General features: G+C 48.3%; 1 protein-coding gene across 2 annotated transcripts in view; it reads right to left on the bottom strand.

Annotated features, from left to right (window-relative positions):
• Positions 1-8,887, bottom strand: part of HCK (HCK proto-oncogene, Src family tyrosine kinase) — a 35,096-nt gene extending 26,209 nt beyond the window's left edge. Inside the window, exons 1-4 of one of the 2 annotated variants that reach the window (XM_038750256.1) lie at positions 8,771-8,887; positions 6,318-6,360; positions 4,820-4,919; positions 965-1,063 (exon numbers count right to left, since the gene is read on the bottom strand). In XM_038750256.1, the coding sequence (XP_038606184.1) occupies positions 965-1,063; positions 4,820-4,919; positions 6,318-6,360; positions 8,771-8,887 (359 nt within the window). The remainder of the gene's footprint in view (positions 1-964; positions 1,064-4,819; positions 4,920-6,317; positions 6,361-8,770) is intronic. The other variant, XM_038750257.1, reaches the window with a different exon arrangement.
• Positions 8,888-12,144: the final 3,257 nt, after the last annotated feature.

The following is a 12,144-nucleotide window of genomic DNA, read 5'->3' as shown; positions in this document are numbered from 1 at the left end:
AGAGAAGGAGATAGAGGAAGAGAGAGGGAGAGAAAAAAGGATGGAGGGAGAAAGAAGGGAAGGAGGGAGAGAAGGGAAGGATGGAGGGGGGCGAGGAGAGAGAGAAGAGGATAGAGAAGGACAGAGAGGAGGAGGAGAGAGAAAAGGAGGGAGAAAGAGAAGGAGAAAGAAAGGAGGGAGGGGGAGAGAAGAGAAGGAGATAGAGGGAGAGAGAGGAAGAGAAAAAAGGAGGGAGGGAGAAAGAAGGGAAGGAGGGAGAGAAGGGAAGGATGGAGGGGGGCGAGGAGAGAGAGAAGAGGATAGAGAAGGACAGAGAGGAGGAGGAGAGAGAAAAGGAGGGAGAAAGAGAAGGAGAAAGAAAGGAGGGAGGGGGAGAGAAGAGAAGGAGATAGAGGGAGAGAGAGGAAGAGAAAAAAGGAGGGAGGGAGAAAGAAGGGAAGGAGGGAGAGAAGGGAAGGAGAGAGAGGAGAGGGAGAGAAAGAAGGAGGGAGAGAGAAGAGGGAGAGAAAGGAGGGAGGGGGAGAGAAGAGGAGGTGGAGTGAGGGAGAAAGAAGGGAAGGAGAGAGAGGAGAGAGAGGAGAGGGAGAGAAGGGAGGAGGAGAGAGAAGGACAAAGAGAGAAGGAGGAGGGCAGAGAAAGAAAAGGAGGGAGAGGGAGACAGAGAAAGAAGGAAGGAGAAGGAGAGAGAAGAAGGGAGAAGGAGGGAGAGAAGGAGAGAGATAGAGAGAGAAGGGAAGAAGAGAGAAGGGGATGGGAAGAGAGGAGGAGAAGGAGGAGGGGGCTCCAACAGACTCGACCTTGCCTGATGTCAATGTCAGCAGCCTCTGGGGCAACCACCCCACGTGCAGCCCCCTGCGGTGGGCGCCCTCCTCTCCCCCGGGGAGCGGGGGGCTGGGGTGGTCGGGTTGGGGGGGTCCTCCCTCCATCCCTCGGAGGCTGGGGGGCCGGCCCCGGGGGCACTCACTCCTCCGTCTCCAGAGAGTTGACTTGAGCCACGTAGTTGTTGGGGATGAAGCCCTCGGCCCTGGACGAGAGCAAGCGGGCTCTCCACCACTCTCCGCACCTGCGGGCGGAGGGGCCGGAGAGGGTCAGCCGGGGGGCCAGGGGGGTCTGGGGGGTCTGGGGGGTCTGGGGGCGCACCACCAAGGCCTCCTCCTCTCCACCGGGGCCTACCGGGGGACGTCGGGCCGCTGCGAGACAGGGGCCTGGTTTCTAATCCGGCCAGCTGCCCATCACAAGACCTTGGATGAATCCCCTTGCTTCTCTGTGCCTCAGTTTCCTCTGCTGTAGAAGGGGGACAAGCTCCCCCACCCCCTTCCCCGTCTCCCTCCCAGGCTGCAGGCCTCATGCGGAGCAAGGCCGGGCCTGATTCTCTCCCGCCTACCCCCAGCGCCCAGCACAGGGGCTTGCTCGAGGGTTTTTTTTTAAAAAATGGTATTTGTTAAGCGCTTACTGGGCGCCAGGCACTGTACTAAACACTGGGGGAGATTCAAGTGAATCAGGTTGGACACAGTCCCTGTCCCACGTGGGGGCCAGGCACTGTACTAAGCACTGGGGGAGATGCAAGTGAAGCAGGTCGGACACAGTCCCGGTCCCACGTGGGGTTCATGGTCTTCATCCCCATTTTACAGAGGAGGGAACTGAGGCGCAGAGAAATAAAATGACTGGTCCAAGGTCACCCAGCGGATGAGAGGCAGAGACGGGATTAGCAGCCCGGTCCAAGCCCGGGCTCTACCCACTAGACCACTCTGCTTCTCTTAGAGGAGCAGCATGCCTCAGTGGAAAGAGCCCAGGCTTGGGAGCCAGAGGTCATGGGTTCAAATCCCGGCTTCACCATTTGTCAGCTGGGTGACTTTGGGCAAGTCACTTTGCTTCTCTGGGCCTCAGTTCCCTCCTCTGGCAAATGGGGATGAAGACTGTGAGCCCCCCATGGGACAACCTGATCAGCTTGTATCCTCCCCAGCGCTTAGAACAGTGCTTGGCACATAGTAAGCGCTTCACAAATGCCATCATTATTATTAAGAGAAGTGACGTGACCACCCCGAGTTCACCCAGCAGACGAGTGGCGGAGCCAGGATTAGAACCCAGCTCCTTCTGACTCCCAGGCTGGGGCTCTTTCCGCTAGAATGTGTCTGTTTATCCTTGCATTTCATTCATTCCATTCATCCGATCGGACTTATTGAGCGCTTACTGTGTGCAGAGCACTGGACGAAGCGCTTGGAAAGTACAATTCAGCAATAAAGAGACAATCCCTGCCCACACCGGGCTTCCAGTCTAGAAGACGGCGCTTCGTCCAGTGCTCTGCACACCATGAGCGCTCAATAAATACGATGGAATAAATGAATGAATAATAATAATGATGATGGCATTTATTAAGCGCTTGCTATATGCGACACACTGTTCTAAGCGCTGGGGAGGTTACGGTTACAAGGTGATCGGGTTGTCCCACGGGGGGCTCACGGTCTTCATCCCCATTTTCCAGAGGAGGGAACTGAGGCCCAGAGAAGTGAAGTGACTTGCCCAAAGTCACCCAGCCGACAATTGCTGGAGCCGGGATTTGAACCCGTGACCTCTGACTCCAAAGCCCGGGCTCCTTCCACTGAGCCACGCTGCTTCTCATTAAGTGAAGTGATTCACCCAAAGTCACCCAGCAGACATGTGGCAGAGCCGGAATTAGAACCCATGACCTTCCGATTCATTCATTCATTCATTCAAACGTATTTACTGAGCACTTACTGTGCGCCGAGCACTGTACTAAGCACTTGGGAGAGGACAGTACAACAATAAGCAGACACATTCCCTGCCCACAACGAGCTGACAGTCAAGAGATGCACCGTACGCCACAATAATAATGATGGCATTTGTTAAGTGCTTACTATGTGCCAGGCACTGTACTAAGCGCTGGGGTGGATCCAAGCAAATCGGGTCGGACCCAGTCCCCGTCCCACGTGGGGCTCACGGTCTCCATCCCCATTTTACAGATGAGGACACTGAGGCCCAGAGAAGTCAAGTGACTGGCCCAAGGTCTCACAGCAGACAAGTGGGGGTGTTGGGATTAATAATAATAATAATAATAATAATAATAATAATAATAATAATAATTTTGGTATTTTTTAAGCGCTTACTATGTGCCAGGTACTGTGTACTAAGCGCTGGAGTGGATCCAAGCAAATCGAGTCAGACCCAGTCCCCGTCCCACGTGGGGCTCATGGTCTCCATCCCCATTTTACAGATGAGGTCGCTGAGGCCCAGAGAAGTCAAGTGACTGGCCCAAGGTCTCACAGCAGACAAGTGGGGGTGTTGGGATTAATAATAATAATAATAATAATAATAATAATAATAATTTTGGTATTTTTTAAGCGCTTACTATGTGCCAGGTACTGTGTACTAAGCGCTGGAGTGGATCCAAGCAAATCGAGTTGGACTCAGTCCCCGTCCCACGTGGGCTCACGGTCTCCATCCCCATTTTACAGATGAGGTTGCTGAGGCGCAGAGAAGTCAAGTGACTGGCCCAAGGTCACACAGCAGACGAGTGGGGGTGTTGGGATTAATAATAATAATTTTGGTATTTGTTAAGCGCTTACTATGTGCAAAGCACTGTTCTAAGCGCTGGGGAGGATACAAGGTGATGGGGTTGTCCGATGTGGGGCTCACTGTCTTCATCCCCATTTGACAGATGAGGGAACTGAGGCCCAGAGAAGCAAAGTGACTTGCCCAAAGTCACCCAGCTGACAATCAATCAATCAATCGTATTTATTGAGCGCTTCCTGTGTGCAGAGCACTGGACTAAGTGCTTGGGCAGTCCAAATTGGCAACACATAGAGACGGTCCCTACCCGACAGTGGGCTCACGGTCTAGAAGTGGCGGGGCCGTGACCTTTGGCTCCCAAGCCCGGGCTCTTTCCACTGAGCCACACTGAATCAATCAATCAATCCATCGTATTTATTGAGCGCTTACTGTGTGCAGAGCACTGGACTAAGCGCTTGGGAAGTCCAAGTTGGCAACATCTAGAGACAGTCATCATCATCATCATCATCATCAATCGTATTTATTGAGCGCTTACTGTGTGCAGAGCACTGGACTAAGCGCTTGGCAAGTCCAAGTTGGCAACATCTAGAGACAGTCATCATCATCATCATCATCATCAATCGTATTTATTGAGCGCTTACTGTGTGCAGAGCACTGGACTAAGCGCTTGGGAAGTCCAAGTTGGCAACATCTAGAGACAGTCCCTACCCAATAGTGGGCTCACAGTCTAAAAGGGGGAGATGGAGAACAAAACCAAACATACTAACAAAATAAAAGAAATAGAATAGATATGTACAAGTAAAATAAATAGAGTAATAAATATGTACAAACATATATCATCATCATCATCATCAATCGTATTTATTGAGCGCTTACTATGTGCAGAGCACTGGACTAAGCGCTTCGGAAGTACAAATTGGCAACATCTAGAGACGGTCCCTACCCAACAGTGGGCTCACAGTCTAGAAGGGGGAGACGGAGAACAAAACCAAACATACTAACAAAATAAAATAAATAGAATAGATATGTACAAGTAAAATAAATAGAGTAATAAATCCGTACAAACATCTATCTATATATACAGGTGCTGTGGGGAAGGGAAGGAGGGAAGATGGGGGGGATGGAGAGGGGGATGAGGGGGAGAGGGGGGATGAAAGGTGAATGAAAGTTTCTCCCGGGATGCCGCTGCCCGGGGTGGGTGGGGGGTGGTGAGGGGCTCAGGGGGGATTTGGGGGGGCTGGGGGAGACGGCTTGGGGTGTAGGGAAGGGCGGGGGGGGCGTCCAGACTCACTCTTCCAACACCAGCATCTGGTCTCCTTTGTGGAAACTGAGGTCCCCGTCGTGGACGGCCTTGTAGTCGTACAGAGCTAAGACGATAACGTCCGCAGGGCCTGGCGACGGTGGGCGGACACAATAATAAGAATAATGTTGGTATTTGTTAAGCGCTTACTATGTGCAAAGCACTGCTCTAAGCGCTGGGAGGAATACAAGGAGATGAGGTTGGCCCATGCGGGGCTCACGGTCTTAATCCATCATCATCATCATCATCAATCGTATTTATTGAGCGCTTACTGTGTGCAGGGCACTGGACTAAGTGCTTGGGAAGTGCAAGTTGGCAACATCTAGAGACGGTCATCATCATCATCAATCGTATTTATTGAGCGCTTACTGTGTGCAGAGCACTGTACTAAGCGCTTGGGAAGTCCAAGTTGGCAACATATAGAGACAGTCCCTACCCAACAGTGGGCTCACAGTCTAGAAGGGGGAGACAGAGGACAAAACAAAACATATTAACAAAATAAAATAAATAGAATAAATATGTACAAATAAAATAAAGCGTTCAGTACATACAGTGCTCTGCACAAGGTAGACTGGAAGCTCCTTGAGGGCAGGAATGGTGTCTATCATCTCTATTGGACTCTCCCAAGCGCTCAGTACAGTGCTCTGCACACGGCATTTTGCTTTCTATTCATGTCCAACTCCCCCGCTAGACTGTCAGCTCCTTGTGGGCTGGGATGGGCCTGTTTGGTCTTCTACTGGACTCTCCCAGGCGCTCAGTACAGTGCTCTGCACACAGCATTTTGCTTTCCATTCATTCATTCATTCAATCGTATTTATTGAGCGCTTACTGTGTGCAGAGCACTGTACTAAGCGCTTGGGAGGTACAAGTTCGCAACCTAGAGAGACGGTCCCTACCCAACAGCGGGCTCACAGTCTAGAAGGGGGAGACAGACGACAAAACAAAACATATTAACAAAATAAAATAAATAGAATATGTACAAGTAAATTAAGGTGATAAATATGTACAAATATATACATATTCATTCATTGAATCGTATTTATTGAGCGCTTACTGTGTGCAGAGCACTGTACTAAGCGCTTGGGAAGTACAAGTTGGCAACATAGAGAGACGGTCCCTACCCAACATTCATTCAATCGTATTTATTGAGCACTTACTGTGTGCAGAGCGCTGTACTAAGCGCTTGGGAGGTGCAAGTTGGCAACATATAGAGACGGTCCCTATCCAATGAATTGAATTCGTTCATTCAATCGTATTTATTGAGCGCTTACTGTGTGCAGAGCACTCTCCCCCGCTGGACTGTCATCTCCTTGTGGGCCGGGTTGGGCCTGTTTGGTCTTCTACTGGACTCTCCCAAGCGCTCAGTACAGTGCTCTGCACGCAGTAAGCGCTCAATAAATGCCATCGAATGAATGGTCCGGCCCTACCTGGACTGAATGAACCTCCCACCCACCCTCTGAGACCCCCCCCAGGGTCACTTGGCACGTACCCTCCATGGGTCCGGGTGCGGGAGACGGGCAAATATTGGTCCCCTGAGGCAGAAGAGAGAGAGAAAGAGAGGGGGAAGATATAGGGAGGGGGTCTCTGAGAGTGGAGACCCCCCCCAGCCCAGTAATAATAATAAAAATAATAATAATAATGGCATTTATTAAGTGCTTACTATGTGCCAAGCACCGTTCTAAGCGCTGGGGAGGTTACAAGGCGATCAGGTTGTCCCACATGGGGCTCACAGTCTTCATTTTACAGGTGAGGGAACTGAGGCACAGAGAATAATAATAATAATAATGATGGCGTTTATTAAGCGCTTACTATGTGCCAAGCACCGTTCTAAGCGCTGGGGAGGTTACAAGGTGATCGGGTTGTCCTACGAGGGGCTCACAGTCTTCATCCCCATTTTACAGATGAGGGAACTGAGGCACAGAGAATAATAATAATAATAATGATGGCGCTTATTAAGCGCTTACTATGTGCAAAGCGCCGTTCTAAGCGCTGGGGAGGTTACAAGGTGATCGGGTTGTCCCACGTGGGGCTCACAGTCTTCATCCCCATTTTACAGGTGAGGTAACTGAGGCACAGAGAATAATAATAATAATAATGATGGCGCTTATTAAGCACTTACTATGTGCAAAGCACCGTTCTAAGCGCTGGGGAGGTTACAAGGTGATTGGGTTGTCCCACGTGGGGCTCACAGTCTTCATCCCCATTTTACAGATGAGGTAACTGAGGCACAGAGAATAATAATAATAATGATGATGGCATTTATTAAGCACTTACTATGTGAAAAGCACCGTTCTAAGCGCTGGGGAGGTTACAAGGCAATCAGGTTGTCCCACATGGGGCTCACAGTCTTCATCGCCGTTTTACAGACGAGGGAACTGAGGTACAGAGAATAATAATAATAATAATAATAATAATGGCGTTTATTAAGCGCTTACTATGTGCAAAGCACCCTTCTAAGCGCTGGGGAGGATACAAGGTGATTGGGTTGTCCCACGGGGGGCTCACAGTCTTCGTCTCCATTTTACAGATGAGGTAACTGAGGCACAGAGAATAATAATAATAATAATGATGGCGTTTATTAAGCGCTTACTATGTGCCAAGCACCCTTCTAAGCGCTGGGGAGGATACAAGGTGATCGGGTTGTCCCACGTGGGGCTCACAGTCTTCATCCCCATTTTACAGGTGAGGTAACTGAGGCACAGAGAATAATAATAATAATAATGATGGCGCTTATTAAGCACTTACTATGTGCAAAGCACCGTTCTAAGCGCTGGGGAGGTTACAAGGTGATTGGGTTGTCCCACGTGGGGCTCACAGTCTTCATCCCCATTTTACAGATGAGGTAACTGAGGCACAGAGAATAATAATAATAATGATGATGGCATTTATTAAGCACTTACTATGTGAAAAGCACCGTTCTAAGCGCTGGGGAGGTTACAAGGCAATCAGGTTGTCCCACATGGGGCTCACAGTCTTCATCGCCGTTTTACAGACGAGGGAACTGAGGTACAGAGAATAATAATAATAATAATAATAATAATGGCGTTTATTAAGCGCTTACTATGTGCAAAGCACCCTTCTAAGCGCTGGGGAGGATACAAGGTGATTGGGTTGTCCCACGGGGGGCTCACAGTCTTCGTCTCCATTTTACAGATGAGGTAACTGAGGCACAGAGAATAATAATAATAATAATGATGGCGTTTATTAAGCGCTTACTATGTGCCAAGCACCCTTCTAAGCGCTGGGGAGGATACAAGGTGATTGGGTTGTCCCACGGGGGGCTCACAGTCTTCATCCCCATTTTACAGATGAGGGAACTGAGGCCCAGGGAAGTTAATAATAATAATAATGATGGTGTTTATTAAGCGCTTACTATGTGCAAAGCACCCTTCTAAGTGCTGGGGAGGATACAAGGTGATTGGGTTGTCCCACGGGGGGCTCACAGTCTTCATCTCCATTTTACAGATGAGGTAACTGAGGCACAGAGAATAATAATAATGATGGCATTTATTAAGTGCTTACTATGTGCAAAGCACCGTTTATAAATACATATATAGAGAGAGGAGCAGCATGGCTCAGTGGAAAGAGCCCGGGCTTTGGAGTCAGAGGTCACGGGTTCGAATCCCGGCTCCGCCACATGTCTGCTGGGTGACCTTGGGCAAGTCACTTCACCTTTCGGAGCCTCAGTTCCCTCATCTGTAAAATGGGGATGAGGACTGGGAGCCCCACGCGGGACAACCTGATCCCCTTGTATCCTCCCCCTGCGCTTAGAACAGTGCTTTGCACATAGTAAGCGCTTAACAAATGCCATCATTTATTAAATCCGATTGAAGTATAATTAGTACAGGGCTTGGCATATAGGAAGCGCTTAATAAATGCCATTAAAAAAAAAAGAGCTGGGTTGGGGGGCTGGTGGGGGGGGGGTCTTTGAGGTTTACTCACCCGCTTGCTGCCAGACGTAGGGTCTCTCACATAGTGAGTGCTGTGGACGCCACAGATGGGGTCCATTTTGGGGGTCCCCCTGTCTTCGGGGTGGAATTTGGACTTCACGCAACCCATCCTGCAGCAGAGAAATGGGGAAAGGAGAGAGCCCCTGCTAGACTCTGTCTCCCCCGTCTATCAATCAATCAATCAATCAATCAATCATATTTATTGAGCGCTTACTGTGTGCAGAGCACTGGACTAAGCACTTGGGATGTCCAAGTTGGCAACATCTAGAGACGGGCCCTACCCAACAGCGGGCTCACAGTCTAGAAGGGGGAGACAGAGAATCAATCAATCAATCAATCAATCATATTTATTGAGCGCTTACTGTGTGCAGAGCACTGTACTAAGCACTTGGAAAGTACAAGTTGGCAACATATAGAGACAGTCCCTACCCAACAGTGGGCTCACAGTCTAGAAGGGGGAGACAGAGAATTAATCAATCAATCAATCAATCAATTGTATTTATTGAGTGCTTACTGTGTGCAGAGCACTGTACTAAGCGCTTGGGAAGTCCAAGTTGGCAACATCTAGAGACGGTCCCTACCCAACAGTGGGCTCACAGTCTAAAAGGGGGAGACAGAGAATCAATCAATCAATCAATCGTATTTATTGAGCGCTTACTGTGTGCAAAGCACTGTACAAAGCGCTTGGGAAGTCCAAGTTGGCAACATCTAGAGACGGTCCCTACCCAACAGTGGGCTCACAGTCTAAAAGGGGGAGACAGAGAATCAATCAATCAATCAATTGTATTTATTGAGCGCTTACTGTGTGCAAAGCACTGTACAAAGCGCTTGGGAAGTCCAAGTTGGCAACATCTAGAGACGGTCCCTACCCAACAGCGGGCTCACAGTCTAAAAGGGGGAGAGGGAGAACAAACCCAAACATACTAACAAAATAAAATAAATAGAATAGATATTTACAAGTAAAAGTAAAGAGAACAAAACCAAACATACTAACAAGATAAAATAAATAAGAATTGATAGGTACAAGTAAAATAAATAAATAGACTAATAAATATGTAAAGACATATATCCATATATCCAGGTGCTGTGGGGAAGGGAAGGAGGTAAGATGGGGGGATGGAGAGGGGGACGAGGGGGAGAGGAAGGAAGGGGCTCCTTCCTCTCCCATTTATTTATTTATTTTACTTGTCCATATCTATTCTATTTATTTTATTTTGTTAGTATGTTTGGTTTTGTTCTCTGTCTTCCCCTTTCAGACTGTGAGCCCACTGTTGGGTAGGGACTGTCTCTATATGTTGCCAATTTGTACTTCCCAAGCGCTTAGTACAGTGCTCTGCACACAGTAAGCGCTCAATAAATACGATCGATGATGATGATGATGATGATGAACCCATGACCTCAGACTCCAAAGTCTGTGCTCTTTCCACTGAGCCACGCTGCTTCTCATGGGACAGAGATTGCATCCACCCGATTATCTCATATTCATTCATTCAGTCAGTCAGTCGTACTTATTGAGCGCTTACTCTGTGCAGAGCGCTTGGAAGGTGCCATTCAGCAAGAAAGAGAGGCGATCCCTGCCCACACCGGGCTTACAGTCTAGAAGCGCTTAGGAAAGGGAGGAGATCCCTGCCCACACCGGGCCTTACAGCCTAGAAGCGCTTAGTACAGTGCCTGGCACATAGTGAGCGCTGAACAAATACCATTTTCTTTTTTACAAGAAAGGGGCTGACGCTCAGAAAGGGGAAATGGGTGTTTTGGAGTGGGGGAGACGGGGGTCAGATGTGCTGATCGCTAGTGGAAAAATCTTCCTCTCCCTTCCCACTTCTCCCTAGTTTGTTGGCCCCCCTTCTCACCCAACCCTGGGAACTCCAGAAGAGAAATGGAGAAGTCAAAGTGGAGGGCAAACAATCTCCCTCCCCCACCCCTAACCACAACCAGAAGCCTCAGTTTCCCCCCCTTTGATACGCGGCTACCGCTGTGGCCAGGGGATGTGTCTATCTATTCATCATCATCATCATCAATCGTATTTATTGAGCGCTTACTATGTGCAGAGCACTGTACCAAGCGCTTGGGAAGTCCAAATTGGCAACATCTAGAGACAGTCCCTACCCAACAGTGGGCTCACAGTCTAAAAGGGGAAGACAGGGAACAAAACCAAACATACTAACAAAATAAAATAAATAGAATAGATGTGTACAAGTAAAATAAATAAATAAATAGAGTAAATAATAAATATGTACAAACGTATATCCATATATCCAGGTGCTGCGGAGAAGGGAAGGAGGTAAGAAGGGGGGATGGAGGGGGGCGAGGGGGAGAGGAAGGAAGGGGCTCAGTCTGGGAAGGCCTCCTGGAGGAGGTGAGCTCTCAATAGGGCCTTGAAGGGAGGAAGAGAGCAAGCTTGGCGGATGGGCAGAGTCCTATTGTTGTACTGGACTCTCCCCAGCGCTTAGTATACCACGCGGCCCATGGTAAGTGCTCAATAAATACCACCGGGTGACTGAACTGTCACTCAATCGAGGGTATTTCATTCATTCATTCATTCAATCGTATTGATTGAGTGCTTACTGTGTGCAGAGCACTGTACTAAGCGCTTGGGAAGTCCAAGTTGGCAACATATAGAGACGGTCCCTACCCAACAGCGGGCTCACAGTCTAAAAGGGGGAGACAGAGAACAAAACCAAACATACTAACAAGATAAAATAAATAGAATAAATATGTACAAATAAAATAGAGTAATCAACACATATCATCATCAATCGTATTTATTGAGCGCTTACTGCGTGCAGAGCACTGTACTAAGCGCTTGGGAAGTCCAAGTTGGCAACATATAGAGACGGTCCCTACCCAACGGCGGGTTCACAGTCGAGAAGGGGGAGACAGAGAACAAAACAAAACATATTAACAAAATAAAATAAATAGAATAAATATGTACAAATAAAATAAATAGAGTAATCAACACATATCATCATCATCATCAATCATATTTATTGAGCACTTACTGCGTGCAGAGCACTGGACTAAGCGCTTGGGAAGTACAAGTTGGCAACATACAGAGACAGTCCCTACCCAACAGCGGGCTCACAGTCTAGAAGGGGTAGACAGAGAACAAAACCAAACATATTCACAAAATAAAATAAATAGAATAAATATGTACAAATAAAATAAATAGAGTAATCAACACATATCACCATCATCATCAATCGTATTTATTGAGCGCTCACTGTGTGCAGAGCACTGGACTAAGCGCTTGGGAAGTACAAATTGGCAACATACAGAGACGGTCCCTACCCAACAGCGGGCTCATGGTCTAGAAGGGGGAGACAGAGAACAAAACAAAACATATTAACAAAATAAAATAAATAG

This window comes from Tachyglossus aculeatus, chromosome 8 (assembly GCF_015852505.1).
Source record: "Tachyglossus aculeatus isolate mTacAcu1 chromosome 8, mTacAcu1.pri, whole genome shotgun sequence".
NCBI lineage: Eukaryota > Metazoa > Chordata > Mammalia > Monotremata > Tachyglossidae > Tachyglossus > Tachyglossus aculeatus.
This window is presented reverse-complemented; position numbering and strand designations above follow the sequence as displayed.